General features: G+C 47.7%; 1 protein-coding gene across 13 annotated transcripts in view; it reads right to left on the reverse strand.

The window, feature by feature from the left end:
• Positions 1-24,910, reverse strand: part of CLUAP1 (clusterin associated protein 1) — a 32,673-nt gene extending 7,763 nt beyond the window's left edge. For 2 of the 13 annotated variants that reach the window (XM_059415513.1, XM_059415512.1), the window contains exons 1-9: positions 24,803-24,910; positions 21,807-21,918; positions 20,588-20,672; positions 18,931-19,110; positions 15,401-15,496; positions 11,968-12,051; positions 9,000-9,133; positions 5,141-5,282; positions 3,111-3,183 (exon numbers count right to left, since the gene is read on the reverse strand). In XM_059415513.1, coding sequence (XP_059271496.1) covers positions 3,111-3,183; positions 5,141-5,282; positions 9,000-9,133; positions 11,968-12,051; positions 15,401-15,496; positions 18,931-19,110; positions 20,588-20,672; positions 21,807-21,918; positions 24,803-24,824 — 928 coding nt within the window. In that variant the 5' untranslated portion in view covers positions 24,825-24,910. Of the gene's footprint in view, positions 1-2,305; positions 2,384-3,110; positions 3,184-5,140; positions 5,283-8,999; positions 9,191-11,967; positions 12,052-15,400; positions 15,497-18,930; positions 19,111-20,587; positions 20,673-21,806; positions 21,919-24,404; positions 24,584-24,802 lie in introns of those variants that run through there. The other 11 variants (XM_059415500.1, XM_059415502.1, XM_059415501.1 and 8 more) reach the window with 11 other exon arrangements.
• Between the last annotated feature and the right edge of the window lie 900 nt (positions 24,911-25,810).

A 25,810-nucleotide genomic window follows, 5' to 3' on the forward strand; every position in this document is an offset into this window, starting at 1 on the left:
GGGAGCCTGGGCAAGCATGAGGACGAGCACCCAGCACGGGCACCCAGCACGGGACTCAGCACAAACTAGCTGACAACGATCACCGCATAGAAGCCTACTCAAAGAACATGCTGAAATAGTAACACAAATTTATGACTAAAATGAAATTCCTGGGGCACCTGGGTGCCTCCGTGGGTTAAACCTCTGCCTTCGGCTCAGGTCATGATCTCGGGGTCCTGGGATCGAGCCCTGCATCCAACTTTCTGCTCAGGGGGAAGCCTGCTTCCTCCCCTCTCTCTGCCTGCCTCTCTGCCTACTCATGTTCTCTCTCTCTGTCAAATAAATAAATAAAATCTTTTTAAAAAAATAAAGCATGGCGGTGTGCCAGGGTGGCTCAGTGGTTCAGTGTCTGTCCTTGGCTTGGGTCACCGTCTCCAGGTCCTGGGATCAAACTCCCTGTTGCTTCTCCCTCTCCCTTTGCCTGCCACTTCCCCTGCTTATGTGCTCTCACTCATTCTCTCTCATATAACGTCTTAAAAAAAATAATATTAAATATGGCAGACAAGAGAGAGTGCCCATAAATTCAGAGTCAAGAATAGTCTTTCCAACAGATGGTGCTGAACGACTGGACAGCCCCATACCCAACAATGAGGTTGGACCCCTACCTCACACGACATACAAAAATTAACTCAAAATGGATCAGAAATCTAAATTATGAGTTGTAACTGTAAAAATCCTGGAAGAGGGACGCCTGGGTGGCCCAGTGGGTTAAGCCACTGCCTTCGGCTCAGGTCATGATCTCAGGGTCCTGGGATCGAGTCCCGCGTCGGGCTCTCTGCTCAGCAGGGAGCCTGCTTCCCTCTCTCTCACTCTCTGCCTGCCTCTCTGCCTACTTGTGATCTCTCTCTGTCAAATAAATAAATAAAATCTTTTAAAAAAACCAAAAAGAGTCACACGTGGCTTGTTGCGAGGTACTAAGCAGCACAGTTCAGGCGCTGAGCTTTCCGAGCGCCTCACGCATCACTGTCTCGAGCGCCAGTACGATGCCAGCATGCAGGAGGCAGTAAAGTAAGTGTGAAATGCAGGAATGTCTGCTCTCCACTAGAACATAAAAACTAAACCACAGTAAGGTTACTAAAGTGCTTTCTAGAAATTTCTCAGTCATTTTATGAATGTACCACCCGCAGCAAGGTTTAAAAGAATGGTGGGAAGATGAAGGCTGCCTTACTTAGTACAGAGCATCTGAACAAAATACTTGGCCTTGCTCCTAGGGCGTTCTCCTATCTCTAAGCACTCAGACTTTCTCTCGCTTCTTCAAGTCCCTTCCTCCAAACCCACAAAGCCAGTTTGGTGACTTCAACTCCGCTCAACAGAGGAGACAGGAGCGTCAGATGGGAGCCCTTCAGCACACGATCCGCCTTCCAGCTCGTCTGTCCTGCCTCAGTTCAAGTCCTGCATTCACACATTCAGCAGAGCTCACTGCCTCACTGGGCTCTGCTTCCCACGCTCTTACTCACTCCCAGGACTCTCACCTGGTGCCTCCTTTCTCCTCACATCCATAGACTGAGGCTTTGCTTCAACAGCATCTCCTATTGAGGCCTAGAGAGATGCCTACTGTGACCCCTACTTAAAATACAATTCCACCCCACCCTCTTCACCCGCTTCTCTGCTCTACTGTCCCCCCCAGGGCATTTTTTACCTTCTGCATACAGCTTGCTCTGTGCTCATCTCCTCACTGGCAAGTACACTGCTTAAAGCAGAGATCCCTGTCTTTTGTCCATTAATGAATCCTTCACGCCCAGAAGAGAGCCTCAACAATGCTTCCGGCGCTCAATCAGCTGCCTGCAGAGTGGTCTAAACGCGATGATCTCTTCCAGCTCCTGAATTTTGCCCATTCTCACCCATAATTCATGTCTGTGTTCTATTAGGTCTTTCTTTTCAGAGAAGTTCAGAAGGTCTTCCTTTTTATATCCGCCCCCCAATCCCAATTCTCTGGGCAATGTTCCCACATATACAGCAAAGCAAAGAAAGGCAGCACACCCTAAGAACTGCTCAGTGCTGAGCAGCACTGAGACTAGCCCTTCATATTTTCCTACCTTCTTCACCATCCCAAGCTAATTAAGTGCTATCCCTCATTCAGCTGTGTTAAGCTGGAAATTATTTTTCCCAAAAAAGCTAAATCAGAGATGCTCCTTCAAGAGATCCCAAACCTACGGATCACAAAATTAAGTCTGGGTTCAGAAGAATAAAGCAAGATCAGTGAGAAAGGCCTCACGTGCTGGCCTGGGAACAGAGAAAGGTGCAGCCAACCCATTGGGGCTCTTACCTGTGCTGGGCCTCTCGGGAGAGGATAAACTCCACGCAGGCTTATCACTTAGGGCCGCTTCAGGCTCTCCTGGCTGACCTGGAACCATAAAGGTGAGGGGCTGCTTTGGCTAGAGAGGCCCTTGGAATTCCCTACGCTTGCCCCTAAAGGATTCTCCAGCAGTCCCTATTCTCCCTCAAGAGTTTCCTGAGATTTAGGAGAGAGAGGCATATAACAAGTAGGAAAGAAGAGAGATACAAAGAGAGAGAGAGAGAGAGCTCTCTCACGTACAAGCCTGAAGCCCCAGGTACGGCATCCTCAAGCACAGGAGAATAAAATATTTCATCTTAAAAAAGAGAGCAGCAAGCAAGAGAAGGAGGCAGTCTGAGACACGCAGCATGAAGACTGAGTGCTGCCACTGGTCCTGAGGCTGACCTGACATTCGGTCAAGTTCACGGATGAAGCACGCTAACCAGTCGTGGAGAACAGTCCTCCCCAGCATCAAGCTCCTATATATAGGTAACCCCATCTCCCTACAGACAACAGCCTCGCTGATCATCTTGGGTCACTGGGGGCCTAGGATGGGTATGTAAGTAGGGGACTCACTCTAAGCGATTAAGCCATTCGCATGCACGGCATCACGACACTTGCTTTCCATCAGTAAGCCCGAAAACAAGGCACCCTACAGACCTCCGAGACTGGGCTCTCTTTTCTAGTTACGTATTATCTGCAATTAAAACCTTCAAACAGGAAAATGATATTTTAGGTGACAAGAGCCCCCAGTGCTCGCCCGGGGAGACCGCGCTGACTGGGAGCCTGGCCTTACTTCCACTGCGGAGCAGGCGCTTCTCCTCCTCCTTCAGCTTGTTCTGCATCAGGCGCAGAGTGTTCTCGGCTTCCTATGGAACAGCAAACACAAGACTCAGAAGACAGGACCCTTTTGGGGGCTGTTTCATTATTCTTTAACACCTGGGTACATAGAGCTAAGTCCGGGCTACAGATCCCACAGAGATCTAAACTACATGAACAGACCACCACCACCTGAGCACAAGCTCAGGCCGGGCCGCTTGCCCCACTCTCTGCCAGCAGCAGCCCAGAGAACGGGAGGCAGCAGAGGGGGTGACTGGCCTGCCCAGCCCTGCGGAGAACGCAGTGACATGGCAAGAGGCCATCCCGTGTGACCACGGGTGCCTCCGGGGGATGTGGACACGGGAACAGACGCATTAACTATGGGACAGTACAGGCCTCCTGCTCCTAAAGAATAAAGTTCTGCACAACTCCAGCCCCAAAAGAGGCAAAATGGTGAGACTGATTAGGCTGAAAAGAGAAAGAAATATTAGTCTAACTCCTAGGGGGACAAAAACTAATGCTTCAGCTGGGCTGCCTAATGTGGCCCTGATCACTGTCAAAAGAGGGAACAGGAGAAGAGACTGGCTTTTAAAACTCTGTTGTCCTAAACATTAAAAAGAGAGCAGTGTTTCGTGCACGAGCTAGCGTGAGGGGCCAGCGCTGTAAGCACAGAGCGGAGGTGCGAGCACAGAAGAGCTAAGCAGCTGCCGAAGGATGGAGGGACATGCGTCCCTCCTGGCACTCTCTCTGCCCGCTCAGCGGCCCCACATGACAGCACGGAAGGATAATTTACTGTCACTGGCCCAGACACCCAACTTTTAAAATGTCCTGAACTCCAGGCTCTTGCCACTGCCCTCCAAATGTGCCTGTCCCAGGCCCTGTGGCTCCACAGCCCGCCCTTACCCTAGAGCAACGGTGGCAGCGGGCTCCTTGCCAAGGGAAAGGTGCCCGCAGGAGGGCGGCACCTACCTCCAGCCAGGCCTCCTGTGCCCCAGGGCAGCTTCGCCTGTTCCAAACACCCAGGTTTGTAGGAAGGCGAGCATAACCTTTATACCAAAAGCTGTCAAGGACAGCGTGAGAAAGGGAGACTGTAGACCGAATTCATCATGAACAAAGATTCCAAGTGACCACTCCTGGGGTTAAGTAGAAATATCCCCAAGGCATAAGAACAATTAAAAAACCTTTAGTAACTTGGTCCAACTTCCTTTGCTCTGAATTATGTATTTATCAGCTCATGGGACCTGAAATGTTCTTTCCTAAATGGCCTTGAGCGCTGGGACGAGAGAAGCCTGTAAAACCTCTGGTTCTGGGTCGTACACATTTCCCACAATAATCAAGAAACTGCACTTCCTCTTTATTTCCATCCTCCTCTCTGATACACAGGTTTGGATGATTCAATTTGGATGATTCAACCAGGAAAAATCTTTCAGTGAGCTGACCAAGCAAGTTTTTAGATCTTCACCCAAGACCAGTTACCTAGTCTGCAGGACTCAGTGCAAATTAAAATGCATTTTAAAAATTATGAAGACTTTCGGGGTGCCTGGGTGGCTCAGTTGGTTAAGCATCTGTGTTCAGCTCAGGTCATGGTCCCAACAGGGTCCCAGGATCGAGTCCCGCATCGGGCGCCCAGCTCCATGGGGAGTCTGCTTCTCCCAATGACCTTCTCCCCGTCGTGTTCTCTCTCATTCTCTCTCTCTCAAATAAATAAATAAAATCTTAAAAAACAAACTATGAGGAATTTCAATCCAGTGACAGCACAGCACTGAAGCAAGCACAGGCTCTTCTAAGCTTAGTCTGTGCAACAACTCGGGTCACACATTGGTCCTGTGTGCAGTCTAACTGACCAAACCCATCAGAAAGCCGACAACCTTCGAGTCCAGGCTACACTAAAAGCAACACAAAAGAATTACATGAGCAATCCTCAGACTTGATCGTGGCGAAAAAACACTCACAGATTTATTTTTTCCACAATGCCATTTGCAGCAGACCTACAGGCCAAGCACTTGCCTCAAACCTCTCTTGCTCCATCCTGTGATGGTCTTCGAGCTGCTGTTCCAGATAAGCCAGATTTCGAAATTTCTCTAGATAAATGTCGTACTGCTTTTGCAACTCCTCCTCGATCTTCTCATATTCATCCATAAACGCTGGCCTGGAACAAGCGAATGAAATACAAAGTGAAAGATTATACTGTGAGTTCTGGGTCCCATCATAATTTGCTGTGGAAAGCCTATAGGTGGAGATGGTTCTTCAACTTGTAGCTGTTTAAAGTTAATTTTCCAGGGCGACTGGGTTGCTCAGATGGTTAAGCGCCTGCCCTTCGGCCCAGGTCATGATCTCAGGGTCCTGGGATCAAGCCCTGCATAAGGCTCCCTACTCAGGGGGAAGCTTGCTTCCTCCTCTCTCTCTCTCTGCCTGCCTCTGCCTACTTATAATCTCTCTAAACATTAAAAAGAGAGCACTGTTTCGTGCACGAGCTAGCATGAGGGGCCAGCTCTAATAAATAAATAAATAAATAAAATATCTCTAATAAATAAATAAAATCTTAATAAATGAAGTTGATTTTCCTTTTCTCCTCCCTCCCCTCAAAATGAACATACCTATTGTTTCTTTTTTTTTTAAATCAAAAGCTCGGGGCGCCTGGGTGGCTCAGTGGGTTGAGCCTCTGCCTTCAGCTCAGGTCATGGTCTCAGGGTCCTGGGATCAAGCCCCACATTGGGCTCTCTGCTCAGCAGGGAGCCTGCTTCCCCGCCTACTTGTGATCTCCCTCTCTCTCTGTCAAATAAATAAAATCTTTTAAAATAAATAAATAAATAAATCAAAAGCTCTTAGGGGCACCTGGGTGGCTCAGTGTCTGCCTTTGGATAGGGTCATGATCGCAGGGTCCTGGGATCGCATCCCATGTGGGGCTCCCTGCTCAGTGGAAAACCTGCTTCTCCCTCTCCCTCTTTCCCCTGGTCCCCCTGCTCATGCATGTTCTCTCTCTCAAATAAAAACAAAACAAAACAAAACAAAACAAACCACCACCCCAAAACAATCAAAAGCTCTTTGTAAAAATTTGAAATAATCCTGAAAGTATGAAGGCTAAAGTAAAAATCACTCATAATCTGGATCACCTGGGTGGCTCAGTTGGTTAAGCAACTGCCTTTGGCTCAGGTCATAATCCCAGGGTCCTGGGATCAAGTCCCATGTCAGGCTCCCTCTGACCCTCTGCCCTCTCATGCTGTCTCTCTCTCAAATAAATAAATAAAATCTTTAAAAAAAATTAGTCATAATTCTATCACCATATATAAGCACTTAATAATTGATAAGCATTCTTCCAGACTTTCCTATGCATGGATACATACATGGCACATATTTTTAAGCATCATTAAGTTTATTATCTTCAATGAAGCTTTGCAGTCTTTTCTCTTACTCAAAATGCCTTGGATTTTAATAGACTTAAAAAGTTATCTTGTATCACATACACCTCGCAAAATCAAGAAGTTAAATACACACATTATCTTACTTGAGCAAAATACTCCTCAAGTATACTCCTCGATATATTTTGGGTGCTCCAAAATATATTCAGCCCCCAAAAAAGGGAAATGCAGGTTGCAACAAATTGAAGCTAAATTTTTTTTTTAAAAAGATTTTATTTGAGGGGCGCCTGGGTGGCTCAGTGGGTTAAGCCGCTGCCTTCGGCTCAGGTCATGATCCCAGGGTCCTGGGATCGAGTCCCACATCGGGCTCTCTGCTCAGCAGGGGGCCTGCTTCCCTTCCTCTCTCTCTGCCTGCCTCTCTGCCTACTTGTGATCTCTGTCTGTCAAATAAATAAATAAAATCTTTAAAAAAAAAAAAAAAAAGATTTTATTTGTTTATTTGACAGACAGAGATCAGAGTAAACAGAGAGGCAGGCAGAGAGAGAGAGGGAAGCAGGCTCCCCGCTGAGCAGAAAGCCTGACACGGGACTCGATCCCAGGACCCTAAGATCATGACCTGAGCCGAAGGCAGTGGCTTAACCCACTGAGCCACCCAGGCGCCCTGAAGCTAAATTTTTAAAAAAGACTTTGTAATTTTTTTTTTCTTGAGAGAGAGAGATTGCACACAGGGAGGGGCAGAAGGAGAGGGAGGGAGAGGACCCTCAAGCAGACTCACACTGGGTGGGGGCCCGACATGGGGCTGCATCAAGACCTGAGCTGAAACCAAGAGTCCAACGCTTAACTGACTGTACCGCCAGGTGCCCCCAAAGCTAAGGTTTAACAATATAAAATCGAAAACCAAAACCATAACACAAAAACCTGTTTCAACTGGTTTGCTGAATCTATTCTTTTCTCTTACTGGGAGAACTTTCTTTTTTTTTTTTCTTTTAAAGATTTTATTCATTTATTTGACAGATAGAAATTACATGTAGGCAGAGAGAGAGAGAAGAGGAAGCAGGCTCCCTGCTGAGCAGAGAGCCCGATGTGGGGCTCAATCCCAGGACCCTGGGATCATGACCTGAGCTGAAGGCAGAGGCTTTAACCCACTGAGCTACCAGGTGCCCTGGGAAAACTCTCTTAACAATATAAACAGGGAAGCCTGGATGGCTCAGTTGGTTAAGTGTCTGTTTTCAGTTCGGGTCATGATTCCAGAGGCCTGGGATTGAGTCCTCCATCTAGCTCCCTGCTCAGCTGGGAGCCCGCTTCCCCCTATCCCTCTGTGTACACCCCGGCCACGGTTTCTGTGCTCTAATAAAGAAATAAAATCTTTAAAAAAATAAATAAGGGGCGCCGGGGTGTCTCAGTCGGTTAAGCAGCTGCCTTTGGCTCAGTTCATGATGCCAGGGTCCTGGGATCAAGTCCCGCATCGGGTTCCTTGCTCAGCAGAGAGCCTGCTTCTTCCTTTCCCTCTGCCTACTGCTCTGCCTACTTGTGCTTTCTATCACTCTGTTAAATAAATAAATAAAAATCTTTTAAATAAATAAACAAACTAAAAAATAATAAATAATCTTTGGGACTAGAGCAAAATACAGAAACTTTTCTATTGAAAGGCCATAAGGCTTAACAAAAATGAATTTATGCCTGAGAGGCAGAATTTTTTAATGAGACACCCGTGTCAGGTGGCCCAGACTACAAAGGTGGAAAGGGCATGGGCTTGCCTGTGGTTTCCGCTCCCTGGGTTACTCATGTCTACAGGGGAGATCTTCCCACAGATGTTAGAACTAGTGTCAGGTTGTGGGCCAGTCACCAGTATCTCCAAAATGCATGACATTCAGACAGATGGAGCAGCTACACAGATGGGAGGGAAGAGAGAAAAATAAAGGCAGAATGAAAAGGCAAAGCAGTGATGCAGGAGAAAGACTGACAAGAGATGGAGCAAGAGAAGGAGGGCGCGAAATGAGCAAGAGAAAGGCTCTAAGAAAATGCGAGGAACCCACTTGAAAGGGTCCGAAGACCTGGACGGTACCATTCACAGTCCCTGGAAAAAGTTCCCTTTCAGAGAGGGAACGTCAAAAGAAAGATGAACTGGTGAAGAATTACAAAGGTCTAAAATCTGCTCAAACTAAGAAATGGTAGTGTGCTTCTGCTTAAACCTCGTTCATGGCAAGGCACAGATCTTAGGAGACGAGCCGTGGGTAACTTTCACCCTCTGGGTTCACTAACTCTGCCCTGCATTCCAAGAAGCCATAGAACCCTGAAGGGAGGTTCAAGAATGGAGCCGTTTCCCAGGCACACTGAGAACAGTAAAGACGAGTCTGGCAGGGCGCGTTGTTAGGACGTGTGTGGCCCCCACACTCTCAGTCCAGATGGCCCCACGCCCGAGGGGCTACCACCACTGACCACTTGTCCTCACGCTGCTAGAATGTACAAGACAACTTTCCACCCACTCTTCAGGTGTTTGGATCTACCTGACACTCTGCAGAGTCTGAAGCCGCTTCCGATTTCGTTCCAGTTCTAACTTCCTCTTCTCGATCTTGGCTTCTAGGTTAGCTTCGTCAGAGGCCACGTTGTTGAGCAGATCTTTAGTCTTCTGCACCTGCGCCTGCGTTGAATAGGAAATGAATGAGAGGAAGGCCCAGGAAGCAACTCCCCGTGGCTCCTGGAAGAGAGGAATTCCATAGCTCCTCAGGCACAGCGACATCATGCTGCATAAAAGCAAAAGTAAACACACAAAGCACACTCCCCCAAGCCATCACTCAGTTAGCCGTTTCCAGACAGGAAGTCACACAGACCCAGAAAAAATGATCATCCTTTCCCCTGAAAAGAGGATGTCTGTAGCCATGCAAACAAGGGAGGATGGAAGGAACAGTGTCCCGAGTAGAGGGAGCGGGCCTAGATGTCGTGTGCGGTCACTGGCTCACACGGCTGCCGTACCACTCTGGCTTGTCAGTCGGCCTTTATTCTCACTGTTCTGCTCACTCCCCTAGTTACAAACATCTGCATCACAGAATATATGCACCAGGAGACAAAAAGAAACATCAGGTGGTCCCAGCCCTTGTCCACTGCCTGCTGGGACTGAGAGAGAAGGTTTCCCCTCCCTCTGGCTGGCAAGTACACCTCAACTACAGACTAAAACAGGGAAACCACTCTGTGAAGTCAGCGAAAAAGCGGCTCCCTCAGTGGACCAAGCCTTTGGGAGGGAGCCTGGGCAGCTAGGGCAGAGAAACAAAGTGAAGGGGAAGAGAGATCACGGACAAAACACGCAGGCCTTTCTGCTGTATCACAAGACCAAGTTCATCTGACAAGTGGAGGTCAGAATGAATGCACAGTCTTCACACCCGTGTCGCCTGGAAAGCTGGCCGGGCAGGCCTACAGCTCAGCTGCAATCTGCCGCATTAGGAACCACATCTGGAACCAGCCAGCTGAGTGTGCCGCTGCTTTCTGGGTTCTGATGTGCCAACTCGGCCTTAAGTTCCTGATGCCCGACAGGGGGTTCTCCCCCCAGTACTTCGGCACAATGTGTCACGCCCCGGAAACACGGAGGGACTGTCTACCTGCAGGTCTATGGTCTAGGGTCCATGAAGAACTCCTCAAAGAAGTTCTAGAGTCCATGAAGAACTCCTCGAAGGAGCCCAAACACTCTCTGTAACTGTCAAAGACAGTGTATATCTGGGAGCAACCACTTTTACTCTTTACTTACGGCTGAACTTTTTTCAACTAAGTACACTAATAATTTCATGAAAATAATCATATCACTCTCCATTGGAAAACCCCACAAGAGGTATGAGTTCACTCTCACAGGAAGACAAGGCGAGTTTCTGAACAGCACACACTGATGGTGGCTCTTCTCTGAATCAGTCAGACAACACCTAGTGGATGTATCTGACTTCAAAAACAAAAGCAGTTTTTTAAAGGTCTGTGCTCCTCAAACATGAAATACCAGCGGGGCACCGGGGTGGCTCAGTTGTTTAAGTGTCTGACCCCAGTTCTGGCTCAGGTCATGATCTCGGGGTCATGGGAACTAGCCCTGCGCTGGGCTCTGCGCTCAGCAGGGAGGCTGCTTGACATTCTCTTTCCCTCTGACTCTTGCCAGCACATGCATGCACCCAGACACTCTAATAATCTTTCAAAAAAAAAAAGTGAAAAAAAAAAGTATCTGTGTGATAGACACAATTTCCCCTAGCTTTCTGAAACAAATGGCTTACAGATCGTAACCCTATTATTCATGCTATTGCTTCGGTTTTGTTTTCAGAATTATCACGTATCATGGACCTTTTGCAAGCACAGACACGTTAAAAGGTGCTCGCCATCCACGGTGCACGGCTGGAACTAACCCCATGTGCCACCCATTCTTCAAGAAGAAAGAAAGAAAATGGCACCTGGGGGGGCTCAGTCAGTTAAGCATCTGCCTTCTGCTCAGATCATGATATCAGGGTCCTGGGATGAAGTCCTTTGTCCGGCTTCCTGCTCAGCAGGGAGTCTGCTTCTCCCTCTGCCCTTCTCCCTGCTCATGCTTGCATGTGTGTGGCACATGCTTCCTCTCTCTCTTGCAAAATAAAAAATATTTTTTTTCTTTTTTTTTTTTTTTAAAGATTTTATTTATTTATCAGAGAGAGAAAGGGGGAGAGAGCGAGCACAGGCAGACAGAATGACAGGCAGAGGCAGAGGGAGAAGCAGGCTCCCCGCCAAGCAAGGAGCCTGATGTGGGACTCGATCCCAGCACGCCGGGATCATGACCTGGGCCAAAGGCAGCTGCTCAACCAACTGAGCCACCCAGGCGTCCCGCAAAATAAAAAATCTTTAAAAAAAGGGATGGGCGCCTGGGTGGCTCAGTGGGTTAAACCTCTGCCTTCAGCTCAGATCATGATCTCAGGGTCCTGGGATCGAGCCCTGCATCGGGCTCTCTGCTTAGCAAGGAGCCTGCTTCCTCCTCTCTCTTTGCCTGCCTTTCTGCCTACTTGTGATCTCTGTCTGTCAAATAAATAATAAATAAAATCTTTTAAAAAAATAAAATAAAATGAGAGAGAGAGAGAGAAAGAAATCTCTGTGCCCATGTTTCAGCACCCAAATAAATAAATAAATAAATAAATAAATGGAAAACATGAAAATCACTTAAATGCCCAGCAGCAAGGAAGTGGTTAAAGTATGAAGAGTCCCTTAAATAGAGCATTACTTAGGAAAATTGAAGAATTTAATCAAATTATTAAATTATTAAAACTGACAAATTTGGGGGGATAAGTTGTTCATATTTATAACAAGGGGAAAAAAGTAACCTAGAATGTATCCTTGAACGTCCTCTGCATTTCCCATTTCCCCACGATCATACCCCTTCTCTGTCACTGGGCCAAGGGTTGGTGTTTCTTGAGGAGGCAGGGAATAAATCAGTATTTTCAAGTTCCAGGCACAAAAACATTAAATAAAAGCAAATAATCTTACCAAAATATCTTTTATTGCAATTCTCATCACTTTTTCAGTTTCGTTTATTTCCAGAGGCCTGGCAATAGCTTCTGTTCTCAATTCCTATGGGAAACAATGAAATGGAATTACACACACTCTCAGAAAAGCAATTCTCAAAATAAATCCCCAGATCTGGATATGGCTTATGGACTAGTTCTCAAAGTTCCATCACAGGGTGCATCTCTGATACAGAAACACTTCTTCTAGCACCTCTTCCAAATGTCTCTTCTTTTTTTTCTTTAAAAAAAGAAAAACACCCCAGACCCCACTGTGGGGCCTGAACTCACAACCCTGAGATCAAGAGTCATAAGCTCACCAACTGAGCCAGCCAAGTGGCTCCAGGTCTTTCTGATCCTACCACCAACCTGGTCTCCCTCCAGTGCCCTTGGCCTTCTCCAGCTAAAGTCCCCACACACCCTCAACACCAGGGGGGCAAAACTGGGCTTACCCTCATCATCTTTTCTCCCAAATTTGCTTCTTTACTTCTATTTGTTCAGGTGAACCCCAAACCAAGTGCAGCTCAACCAGCTGTCCGAACCCCCTGCCAGCCCCTATCATCATTCCTATGATTCATTTCCTCTAAATTGCCTGTCACTTCCAACTGCAACCGATGAGAGGAGTCACATTGTCCCCGCCCCTAGCATTAATCACTAACCAATCAAAGGAAGCATTTGTGCCTATCATACCAGTGCCAGGAACTTCTGAGACATGGGACTTCAATGCCAATGCAGGTTCCTGCAGCACTTTCCCCAACTCAGTCTTGGGCTTCCTTTATTCCACGGTACCCCTCAGGGCCCACACTGGTGGAAAGCTACAGAGAGCACAGATCAAGGTGCCTTGCCTGTCTGTCGTTGGTGCCAGTACTCAAAGAATGTTAGTTGAGTGTATGAAAAACCAACACCAGGGGCGCCTGGGTGGCTCAGTGGGTTAAGCCGCTGCCTTCGGCTCAGGTCATGATCTCAGTGTCCTGGGATCGAGCCCCGCGTCGGGCTCTCTGCTCCGCAGGGAGCCTGCTTCCCCCTCTCTCTCTGCCTGCCTCTCTGCCTACTTGTGATCTCTGTCTGTCAAATAAATAAATAAATAAAATCTTAAAAAAAAAAAAAAAAGAAAAACCAACACTGGATGGGGGATCTTCCTCAGATCACAGCTGTACAGAATTTGAGAAGTACCATATTCATGGCTCCTATGGCAACATTTCGGCTACTGGTTATTTCAATTCATTACGGGACGGTGCTAAGAGTCCCCAGTGGAAACCTGGTTAAGTCTCACCATGAAGCCACAGCTCTGTGGCAGTTACCAAGTGACTAGCACTTCACAGGTCTGTCTCTAGGTCTGTCAGAAATGTGCGGAGACACATGCACACAACCGCACTATAAAGAGAAAACACAGAAGGCCTGGGGAGCTGCCTTGTTAGTTATCTAAATTAGCTATGAGATAGGAGCAGCAGCTTTGTTCTGTCAACTGGGCAGCTGGTCAGCCACTAGGTTAACACATCAGCAATGCTGAGCTGGCATCCCAGTCCCCTGCTCCCTGTCTGCTCCTGGGGCAGGAATGAAAAGCCAGAAGAAAATACCATTACACTAGAGCAGTGATGCCAGAAGGCGGGCCAGGCCGAAAGGACAATCATGGCTGACAAACCTGACTGGAGTAAAAAGAATTAAACGCATTTAGTTTAAAAACACTAGAGAGCGCCCGGGCGGCTCAGTCGGTTCTGCTTGGGTCAGGATCTCAGGGTGGTGGAATCAAGTTCCAGATCCTGCTCCTGGCTCAGCAGGGAACCTGCTTCTCCCTCTGCCTTCTGCTCCCCCTGCTTGTGCTCTCTCTCTCTCTCTTGCTTTCCAAAAAATAAATAAATAAAATCTAAAATCAAATAAATGAAATAAATAAAAACACTAGAGGTGAGGGGCGCCTGGGTGGCTCAGTAGGTTAAAGCCTCTGCCTTCAGTGCAGGTCATGATCCCAGGGTCCTGGAATTGAGTTCCACATCAGGCTCCTTGCTTGACGGGGAGCCCACTTTTCTCTCTGCCTCTGTCGGCTGCTCTGCCTGCTTGTGCTCCCTCTCTGATAAATAAATAAAATCCTTAAAACAAAACAAAACAAAAAACCACAAGAGGTGAGCATGTATGCTTCAAATGCCATAAACCCTTACAGGAAAGAATTAAACAAGACTCCACTTCTTAAACCAGTGGGTCCCAAACTCTGCTGCATGTTGGAATCCCATGACGATCCTTAAATGCTGGATGCCTGGAGGGTGCCTCCGGGGCGCAGCTGGTTAAACAACCAACTCTTGGTTTGGGCTCAGGTCAAGTTCTCTGCAAAATATAGCCTCACACTGGGTTCTATACTCAGAGCAAAGTCTGCTTGAGATTCTCTCTGCCTTTGCCTCTGCCCCTCCCGCCCACACATCTCTCTCTCTCTCTCTCTCTCTCTCCCTCAAATAAATAAATAAATAAATATTAGGGGGAAAAAAAGGCTGGATGCCTGGCTCTCACCCCCACACATTCTGATTCACTGCTTTGGGGGACAACCCAGACATCAGGTGATTTAAAGGGAGCCCTACAGGGGTTTTAGAAGCCATATTCTCATTAAACAGCTCGGTAAACTCAGTAGATGAAGCACTCTTTTCGGCTCACATTGGCTAGAAGAACAGCAGATACATTTTTATGGTGACACCAACGTCAGCTGATGAGTAGTAGCTGCCTAGGTCACGGGCTGCCCAGCTCTGCACACGTGAGAGTCACCCAAGACTTACAACTCCCAATGCCCAGGTCCGCTCCAAACCCGTGACACTGGCACGGAAGCCGGGTACCAGTAGTTTTTACAGGACCCCACAGCATCCCACGCAGAAGCAAAGTGTGGGAACCATGGGTGCAGAAGAGTACTTTGTAGACAGGAACGTGGAACTCCTCAGGAAAAACACCAGACTTTGCTAGGTCTGCCACGGGCATGGAGGAAAGTTCCAGCAACATGCTATGTAACATGCTACATAACTGCCGCTCCTGAACGAGGAGGGAAAGCTATTAACAACAGATCAGCAGGGGTGCCTGGGTGGCTCAGTTGGTTAAGCAACTGCCTTCAGCTCAGGTCACGATCCTAGGGTCCTGGGATCGAACCCCACATTGGACTCCCTGCTCAGTGGGGAGCCTGCTTCTCCTTCTCCCTCCACTGCTCTGCCTGCTTGTGCTCTCTCACTCTCTCTGTCAAACAAATAAATAAAAATCTTAAAAAAACATTTAAAAACAGACCAGCGGGACCAGAAGTAGGAAGAGCAGCTAATGCTATCACCTCCCTGCAGATCATCTCATTTCAGCAGGTACAGTGTGATGAAATGGGAAGGCCGGGGAAAAGCAGAATCAGAAAAAAAACCTTGAAAGAGGCTGAGAAAGTATTTAAGTGTCTGAACATGGCTCACCCTCAATTCTACCTCCTTGCCCAGCAGGTCATACAGGGACGCTCCTCTGGAGGTGATTTCAGAAGCAAGCTGCCTGGCCGCCTTCAAATCTGCAATCTGGAGGGAAAATATCAAACACAGAAAACTCGGTGAAGCCTTGGGGCTCTTCGGTGGCTCAGTCGGTTCAGTGTCTGCCTTTGGCTCAGGTCACACAGTCAGGGTCCTGGACCAAGTCCCTCATGGGGCTCAGAGGGGGAGTGTGCTCCTCCCTCTCCCTCTGCCCTCCACACTGCTCCTGAGCTCTCTGTCTCAAATGAATAAAAAATTTAAAAATGAAAATAAAAAAAAGAAATAACCAGTTTGTTAGAATCAATTCCTGCCTCCCATCAGGACACTGGACTACTGAGCACGTTTTCCACGAGACCCATATTTCCATCCTGTGAACAAGCGCTCCCAGGACATCTGGGTCTCTCTGAAAGTCCAAATCTCAAGTCGAATGTAATCTTTAACCAGGAACCATGGGAGTGTGAAAGTGACATGCTTCCTATTTGGAGGAGGTCACAACAGGGGACAGGCGACCAGAGGGGAAGCAGAGAGACACATTTCCTACCGCAGAATGCTGCTGCCCCCGGCTCTCCGCCTCTGGACAGCCTGGTGCACAGCTGCTGGGGCTCCTGGGAATTAACCTGCACAAAGCCCCACGGTGTGACCCGCCTCCCTCAGGGGCGGCATCTACTGCTGTGAAGATGACAGCCTCTAGCCCCGAGCATAAGCTTCTTTCTTAGGAGTCACAGGTCATCCCACTTCCTTGCATATGGTAACTTTTCCAGAGAATCCAAACATTTCCTTGCTCTGCTCACTCTTCCTCTCTCCAACTCCCACACCGGCCACAGCAAGTCTCCCTCTGCATTCACAGCTGCTATCTTCCCCTCCCTTAGTCCTGCAGGGTTCCGATCCCTCCAGCTCCAGCTCCCCCGGCCCAGACCACCTCATAGCAGCAAACATCCCACTTCCTTAGCAGTAGTCTCATCATCTCCCTTGCATCCCGGACCCTGAGGCCATCAGAGTTCAGTCCCCTGAACTCTTCTCTACTCACACCCCCTCCTAAGCTCGTGGCTGTAACACTTTCTACAACCGAACACCTCATACTAAACAGCTCAGCTGTTCCAACCAAACTCCCGCCTTTCCTACCAGGCCTGCTCCTCCCACACTCCCCTCCCTTTCAGTAAAGGCAACTTAACCCCTGCAGGTGCTCAGACCAAGAACTCCAGAGCTATGAAGGCTAAAACTGTGTGGACTTGCCACAGATGGCCTTTTCCATGTTTCATTATTTAAATTTAAATAAATTTGGAACCCTGTTATTCGGTGACGCTAGCTACATGTGGCAAGTAGCTCCAACAGTATGGCATAGATAGAGAACATATCCATCATCACAGAGAGATCTAGCAGACAGGGTAGCTGTAGGATCTTCCTTGCATGGTCTGTTTTCTCTCAACCCACATTCAAGCCCACAAGATCCATGCTCAGAATAGGTTCTAACCCCTGGCCACTTCTTTCCACTGATTCTGGCTCCTGGTTACAAACCTCGGTATGAATTCTTGGACCTGATCACAGGTGATCACAAAGGCTTTCCCTGGCAGGCCTGACAGGGGCACCTGCGCCAGGGCTCACCCCAGCTGAGGCACAGCAGGGCACTGCAGGCTCTGAAGGAAGCAGCAGTCAAGGACGCAGGGCCTTTGACCCCCATGATCCATAAAGTATGTGGGGCCATCACTCCCAGGTCTCTTCATGGCGGGCTGAGGTGGCCTTCTTGTGGGGGAACTAGGGAGAAAACCTGGGGACACTCTTCCACTCCTAGTCCTCCCCCAACTCAGGGTCATAAAAGTGCAATGGCCATGGTCACCAAACTGTGGAAAAAACCAAGATGCCCTTCAACGGATGGATGGATAAGGAAGATGTGGTCCATATACACAATGGGCTATTTCGGCTCCATCAGAAAGGATGAATACCCAACTTTTGTAGCAACATGGACGGGACTGGAAGAGATTATGCTGAATGAAGTAAGTCAAGCAGAGAGTCAATTATCATATGGTTTCACTTACTTGTGGAGCATAAGAAATAACAGAGGACATGGGGAGATGGAGAGGAGAAGGGAGCTGGGGGAAATTAGAGGGGGAGATGAACCATGAGAGACTATGAACTCTGAAAAACAATCTGAGGGTTTTGAAGGGGTGGGGGAGCAGGAGGTTGGGGGAGCCTGGCGGTGGGTATTGTGGAGGGCACATATTGAATGGAGCACTGGGTGTGGTACATAAACATTGAATTCTGAAAAGAATTTTACACTGAAAAGAAATTTTAAAAATTAAAAAAAAAAAGTGCTGGAGCCTTTTGTTCAGGGCTCCCTCAGGAGACAACCCCTTCAAGGGTGTGCCATCTCCTGGGAGACAAAGGAACAGTGTGGTGGGAGGGAGGCGTGACACTTCCTCTGCTTTTAGCCCCTTGATCAAACCATCACAGTAAGTGACTGAATACTTAACTTTCATTTCGGCTTGCTGCTTTCATCAAATCCTCCGATGCCTGGCAGCTCAGCTGTCTCCCATCTTAGCCGAGCTCCTGATATCAGCAACCACTCTGTCCAAAGTCACTGACATGTCTGCGTGTACCCTCATGCCCCCCTCAGTCTAATCTCAACCCAGGAGCCGGAGGGATCCTTTTAATACAAAGTTTCAAATTACGTACTTCTCTGCTCAAACGCCATGATTTTCCACTTCCAAGTCAACCTCTTTACAGTGGCTGTGGAGACACCACAGGGTGGGGTCTGTCAAAGGACCCCTCCGAGGGGCGCCTCAGTGGCTCAGGGGGTTAAAGCCTCTGCCTTCAGCTCAGGTCATGATCTTGGGGTCCTGGGATCAAGCCCCGCATCGGGCTCTCTGCTCAGCGGGGAGCCTGCTTCCCCACCCACCCGCCCGCCTCTCTGCCTATTTGTGATCTCTGTCAAATAAATAAATAAAATCTTAAAAAAAAAAAAAAAAAAAGGACCCCTCCGAACTCTCATGCTCTCCTCTATTGACCCATTTCCTCAAATACACAAAGCACACTTTTTCAGAGGATACTCTTCCCCCTCCGCTGCACGGCTTGCTCCTTCCCTGCTTCGCATCTCGGCTAAGGATGTCACCCACCCCGTCTCCCTGTTGCAGACACGGCCTGGCCCTGCTTTACCATCCCCCACACACCGATCACCTCTGACCTGCCAATCCTTCTGCTTTGTGGTGTAGTCTGACTCCCCACTGAGCCTAACAGAGGATTGCTGTCTTGCTGTTCACGTGGTACCCTGAACATCTGAACCGCGCCTGGCATATAGTGGGTTTTCCATAGGTAGCGGATTAATTTGTTGTGACTGCTGTTTGTATCTAAATGGTGATGAGCACAGAACTGACAAACTGCTTTTAGTCAAGGGGTAAGGAAAGAAGCGATGACATGAGTGTCTGATATGTTCCGTTTCAGAGTTTAAGAAATACACACACTGCCCCACAGTGGGACATTGTCCTTACCTTCGAGCCAAGATCAAACTTGAATTTGCTGATGTCCTCCTCCCCTATCTTAGAGCCCTCCATCCCTTTGGTCTTCATGGCATTATAAAGGACAGAGGTGATCTTCAAAAGCTCTTTCACTGCATACCCATCTGCCTGATAAAGCTTCTTGGTATTGAGTTTTATATGCGCTTTGGTGGCCTATTTTCAGACAAAAAAAAAAAAAAAAGTAAGGCCCTTTCCATGAAAATAAAATCCAACTTGAATCCCATGTAGGTAACTTGAAAATCTCTCTTTAACAAAAACCTGACTGTATTGAATCAAACTTCCAAGTGACTCAAGCATTGCAAGTGGGTGTATGAACTGATATAATCTTGATAGAGAGCTATTTAGTAACTGACAATAAAATTACAAATTCACCCATCTTTCCAATCCTAAGAACTTATCCTGGGGTCACTGTCACAAAGTCCTACGTGTGGGCTATTCACTACGGCACAGTTTCATAGAGCAAAAGTTATAAACTATCTAAACACCTGGGGAAGCTGGGTGGCTCAGTTGTTAAGTGTCTGCCTTTGCCTCAGGTCAGGATCTCAGGGTCCTGGGATCGAGCTCCGCATCGGACTCCCTGCTCAGTAGGAAGTCTGCTTCTCCCTCTCCCACACCCTGCTTGTGTTCCCTCTCTCACTGTATGTCTCTGTCAAATAAATAAACAAAATCTTAAAAAAAATCTAAACACCTATCTATATATAAATTACATAAACTATGGTATACTCATGAAAGCGATACTACTCAGGCACAAGACAGAATGAGGAAACTGGATATGTATTCGGAAAATTCTCCAAAACACACAACTAAGTGAATAAAGCAGGATTCTAAGCAGTGGTGTACCGTACGCCACCATTTGTGTAAAAGGCAGGGGAAAGAATGTATATTGTGTTTGCTTCTCTGTATGTAAATAAACTCGGAGGATGGAGATGGGGATGAACTGGGTCAATGGCAGACAAGAGAAAAAGTCCTTTTACCCTATACCGTTTCATAATTAAGAAGAAATTCTGAGGAGCACCTGGGTCAGTCATCACTTAATGACACTCAGTCATTAAGTGTCACCTTTGGCTCAGGTCAAGATCTCAGGGTCCTGGGATCAAGCCCTATATCAGACTCCCTGCTCAGCGCGAAACCTGCTTCTCTCTCTCTTCCACTCCGCCTGCTTGTGTTCTCTCTCTCACGATCTCTCTCTCTCTCTCTGTGTCAAATAAATAAAATCAAAAAAGAAAAAATTTTGAACCTATACTAAACTAACTGAATAGAATTCTTAACACATAATGAATTAACGGGGCGCCTGGGTGGCTCAGTGGGTTAAAGCCTCTGCCTTCGGCTCAGGTCATGTTCCCAGGGTCCTGGGATCGAGTCCTGCATTGGGCTCTCTGCTTAGCAGGAGCCTGCTTCCCCCCCCCTCTCTCACTCTCTGCCTGCTTCTCTCCTTGTGATCTCTCTCTGTCAAATAAATAAATAAATTCTTTAGAAACAAAATAATAATGAATTAAAAACAAAAAACAAAAAAAATGCCTCCACAGAAACTTGGTGACCAGATGGGCTTAGAAACACGAAAGCAGCCCCCATTGGGACTCATCTGTAACATACTTAATATTCCAACTCCAGAAAATAACTGTCAACTAACCAGAAACTGGGCAATTGCTTTAATGAAGAAAACTCGGTCTTGTTCAGTCTCAACATCAGAAGGGATATCGGTCTGAGGTTCATACCTTTCAGAGAGAGAGAGAAGAAAAGTTAATTAAGTACAAAGTCCACGAAAGAGAAAATAGGCAGCTGAGAGGATCCGTAACAGCAAGCTCTCTAAGTCCCCGGTTCAGGTAGTAAGAGTGAGAGAGACTTCAAAACCAGCATAAAAGGGGCGCCTGGGTGGCTCAGTGGGTTAAAGCCTCTGCCTTCAGCTCAGGTCATGATCCCAGAGTCCTGGGATCGAGCCCCACATCGGGCACTCTGCTCCATGGGGAACCTGCTTCCTCCTCTCTCTCTGCCTGCCTCTCTGCCTACTTGTGATCTCTGTCAAATAAATAAATAAAAATATTAAAAAAAAAAAAAAAAAAGGCAGCATAAAATCCCAAACACCTCAGGGAGTGAATCCTCACCTAAGAACCGACTTAAGTGATGACAAAAATCCAATTAGGGGCTCAGCTTACAAAATTAAGTCTATCTCAGACCTCAAAGTTCAACTAAAATAATGAGAACTATCACTCTGGCTGAGCAGCCCTTGACCTCACAGAGCCAACCAGCTAGCTGAGAAGCAGCGGTTAGGGGAGTTCTGGAGTTACTGACGACCCACCAGGGGTCAGTGCGGTGCAGTCCTTGGTTTCCTCCTGCGCAGCCTGCAGGCTAAGGAGGGTTTTCACATTTTTAAAGGATTATCACAAACAAAACACAGGGGAGATTATGCAACAAAGATCTTATGTAGCCTGCAACACCGAAAATATGTATGACCTCCTTAAAAAAGATCGCCCACCCAGAATCATATTAGATTTTTCACACATATGAAATCTGAATCTGAATGATTTCTACCTCATTACACTTCATTATGTACTTCATTATAGTCATTAGAGAGTGTGCAGAGATCCTGCTCACTCCTGACGACAGTGAGAACGTGAAGGGGAGCCTGGACCACTGTTCGCATCAGCTTCTGAGAAATCTCTTACCAATGCCTCCCTTCTCCACAGCGCTCCTCAAGCTCAACTGATTTTTAATAGGTTATAAGTGAGTCTTTCAAACTCAGAATTTATTGAATTCTTCCTTCTGCTTCACCACAGTATCCATTTTCAATAGGTGGCTATTGAATAAAATACAGCATTCATTCTTAGACTTTATTAAAGTACATTTCTGACCGTTTCACAAGCCAAAGCAGCACTTCAGACACAAGTCCAAAATTTGGTGTGCGGAAGTTTTCCATGGAGATGTGGCGAGGGTATCCCAAGGCTCTCATCATCTCTGTAAAATCTGTCCAAAGGTAAAATACAGCTCAGTCAGTTCCCCCATCAAAGAGCAACTACTTACTTACTTTCCTTGTTTTCCCTCTTTATTCCCAACATACTGACAGTTACAGGACTATTTATCAAGTCTCTAAGAGGGAAAGCAAAAAGGAGATGAAACTTTAAATACATAATCTGCTTCCTGAAAAACACTTAACTTCAATGGGAGGAAAAAGTGGAAGCTGTATATTATAATGGGGTCTAGGCGGGCACCTAGGTGGCTTGATCAGTTAAGCGTCTGCCTTTGGCTCAGGTCATGATCCCAGGGTCAAGGGATCGAGCCCTACATTGGGCTCCTTGCTCAGCTCCTTGCTCAGGAGAAGCCTGCTTCTCCTTCTCCCTCTGCCTGCTATTCTCCTTGTGTGATCGCTCTCTCCCTCTCTGTCAAATAAATAAATAAAATTAAAAAAAAAAAAAGTCTGATATAATAGGGTTTAAGGATTGGCTGTAAATAGAATTTCTCCCTTCCATATGTCATTTCCCTCTTGGATATCCTTCTCTTTACCTCTCAAAATGAGAAATATCTGGTTTACAAAATGTCATCAAGAAAAAATATGCTGGGGCGCCTGGGTGGCTCAGTCGGTTGAACATCGGACTCTTGATTTTGGCTCAGATCGTGATCTCAGGGTCAAGGGATCAAGCCCTGCACGGCTCCACACTCAGCAGGGAGTGTGCTTCTCTCCCTTTCTCCCCCCACACCCCCAACCCGTGCTCCCGTACAAGCGCCTGTCTCTCTCTCAAATAAAAAAAATATATCTTTTTAAAAAAATGTTAAATGTTAACAGTGGTTACATTTAGGGGTGTTCATTTAGTACATTTAGTGGGGCAAAGTTCACCTGTCTGAGTTATTCTGGAGTTGGCTTTTTAATCTTATTTATTTATTTTTAATCTTTTATTTATTTATTTGAGACAGAGAGAGTGAGCATATAAGCAGGGGTAGAGGCAGAGGGAGAAGCAGACTCCCCACTAATCAGGGAGCCCATTGTGGGGCCAATCCCAGGACCCTGGGATCATGACCGGAGCCAAAGGCAGAGCTTCACCAACTGAGCCACCCAGGCATCCCAACAGCATTGTATTTAAAGAGATCTTGAAGAGACTGTTTGAACTATACAGAAATATTTTAATTCCTTTTATAAACCAGAACAAGAAACAATAATACTAAAACTTGTTGAAACTGGAGGTTGTGGTGGTCACTACGCTTTAAAGCAAAATGAGCAAATGAACACAACAAACATTTTTGTTTCCACAACATGCCAGGATCTGTTTTTGGTGTGCTTCTGGCTCTACAGAATGCCTGTTCCTGCTCTTCCTCGAGGTTCAAATGATCTCAACAACATTTGCAAAAAAGCTACCTGGGCACTGGAGGTTAGGTTGGATCTCACCAGGCAAGAGGAGATACAAGCAAAGTAAGAAGGGCACAGAGGGCCTCGTCACTGCTTTCTGCGAAATGTGAGGAGAGTGATGGTTTATAAAGCAGCTTTATTCCCACCACAAGCCACACACTGCCTAAATACTTCTTCCTATTAAGCCGTAGTAGGGTCCCATTAATTCTGCAAAATGGGGACAATTGGACTATTATTTTTACTGAAAGTTGCACAAATGTATGGCATTCATTTAAGGTCAAAAAGTTCAGAAATCCCTTTCTTAACACCCTCTTCCAGGCACAACTGCATTTAATGTCCCCTAGCAGAACCCCGGCCTCAGCCTGCGAAGGAGGAGAAACTCATCTCTACAACACACCGTCACCAAGAACCTTCAAATCCCAGAGGGCATAATTCACACCACGGTGCTACTAGGTGTGCCAATAAAATGTGATGCCTCTTCCCCTATATTTACATGGAAGAAAAAGAGCGATTCCTAACTGAAATGACAATCGTTAATGGTGAAATGTCCAGCAATTTGTTAGAAAACGGGGCAGTAAAAACAGGCCTGGATGACAGCAACTTGGCAATCACGTGCTACCCCTAAGCAGGTGGACCCAGGTGGCCCAAACGCTTCAGGTTCAGAAAATGCCCACTCATGGAAAGCAAAGGATTTTGACACACAGTCCCACGGCTCCAACAGTGCTTTCCACCCAGTTCTAGATGGGTGACTTAAAGCAAGCTGCTTGACTTCTCTGTGTCTCCGAGTCTTTCATGCAGGGATCACACTACCCACCTCACTGTGCAAGTGAGGACGAAAACCAGGTATTTACTGCAAAACACCTGGTGTGTAACAGATGCCCCCAAAGTAGCAGGAACCAATTCGGGTTATCTCCATCCCACGTCCCCACTCTCCCAGCACAGCCCCTTTAGGAACGACTCAGGCTCTGGAAGTGAGAAAACCGAATTCAAACTCCGGCGCCAGATCCCACCGCCTGGGTCCTAGGGTCGAGTTCCCTGCCCTCCCGGCCCGTTCCTGTTCTCCAAATACAGAATATACAGTGGTTCAGGAAGCCAATAATACGTTGCACACCCATATACAGGAACTCCCCGGCAGACCGTAAATCAAAACATGCCACCCACGACGGTCATTCACCAGTCCCCTCCGCGGTTTTGCTCGTTTTTCTGAGCTCTTCAGCTAACCCGACTCCGAATCGGTCTCAGCGTTTTCCAATACGGTAGCAAGCAGCCGCCTGTGGCCATGCAAGCCATCTAAAATTAGACAAAATTAACACTTCGGCTCCACAGCCGCCTAACCACACGCGGCCAGGGGCGCTCACAGCACCTCGCGCCAGGTCGGAGTGCTGACAAGGGGCGGGGGCGCTCGGCTTCGGGGGCGGCAGCGGCCAGGGACTCCCCGGGGCCGCACAGGCCCAAACGGGGAAGACTCGGGCGCGGACCCGCAGGGGAAAGCGGGCAGGGCGGCCTTACTGCGGAGTTCGCGGAAAGACATGGTGCTCTTAATCCCCCGCAGCCTGGCGTCTGGGCCGCGAGCCCGTCAGGGCTCACGGGTCTCTATGGCAACGCACGGAGGCTTGACGGCGCGCGGCTCGGGCCAAACAGGACGAGAGGCGAAGCGGCCAGATCGCGCGCGTGCGCAGGGGGCGAGTAGCTAGGGGTTTCAGGGGACGCCAAAGAAGCCTGACCCAGGCGAGCGGCTACGCGCCTCGCGGCATCTGGGTCCTCTTCGCACAGTGTGCAAACATACATTGGCACTGGCGGACACATTCTGAGCACCTACTATGTGCCTAACGCTGTGCTCGGCGCTCTACGTACTGCTGCTTATTTCTTCCTCAACTCCCCAGAATGTACGATAATGTCACGAAGCCGGGATTCCCTCCTGGGTCCTGTGCCCAGCATCTTTCTCCCCGGCCTGGGTAAATTCGCTGGCTTCGCCAGCAACCGAGACCCTCGAGAAACGGCAAAGTAATGAAGTGAGGCCGGGGACGTCAGAAGCAAAGACCCAGGATGCCCGCGGGGCGGCGATAGGCGGCCATGCGGCCACCGCGCAAGCGCAGCTCGCTTTGGCTTCACGACATGCCAGAAATCAGCCCGAGTCCTGGTTTCCCGGCGATTGTCCTGGCAACGGAGGCTCTTGGGGGCCCCTAAGAGGGTCAGTTGGTTAAACGTCTGCCTTGCACTTAGGTCATGGCCCCAGAGTCCTGGAATGGAGCCTCCTGTCCAGCTCCCTACTCAGAGGCTCCTGGAATGGAGCCTCCTGTCCTACTCCCTACTCAGAGGAGTCACCTACTCCCTCTCCTCCCTGCTCTTGTTCTCTCGCGCTCTCTCAGATAAAGAAAATATTTTTTCTTTTTTTTTTTTTAATAAGGACATCAGCTTATTCTTTTTAAAAAATTTTTAATTTTTTAAAGGTTTTATTTATGTAATTGACAAAAAGAGACAGCTAGAAAAGGAACACAGCCAGGGGAGTGGGAGAGG

The sequence above is a fragment of the Mustela nigripes genome, chromosome 11 (genome assembly GCF_022355385.1).
Source record: "Mustela nigripes isolate SB6536 chromosome 11, MUSNIG.SB6536, whole genome shotgun sequence".
NCBI classification, from domain to species: domain Eukaryota; kingdom Metazoa; phylum Chordata; class Mammalia; order Carnivora; family Mustelidae; genus Mustela; species Mustela nigripes.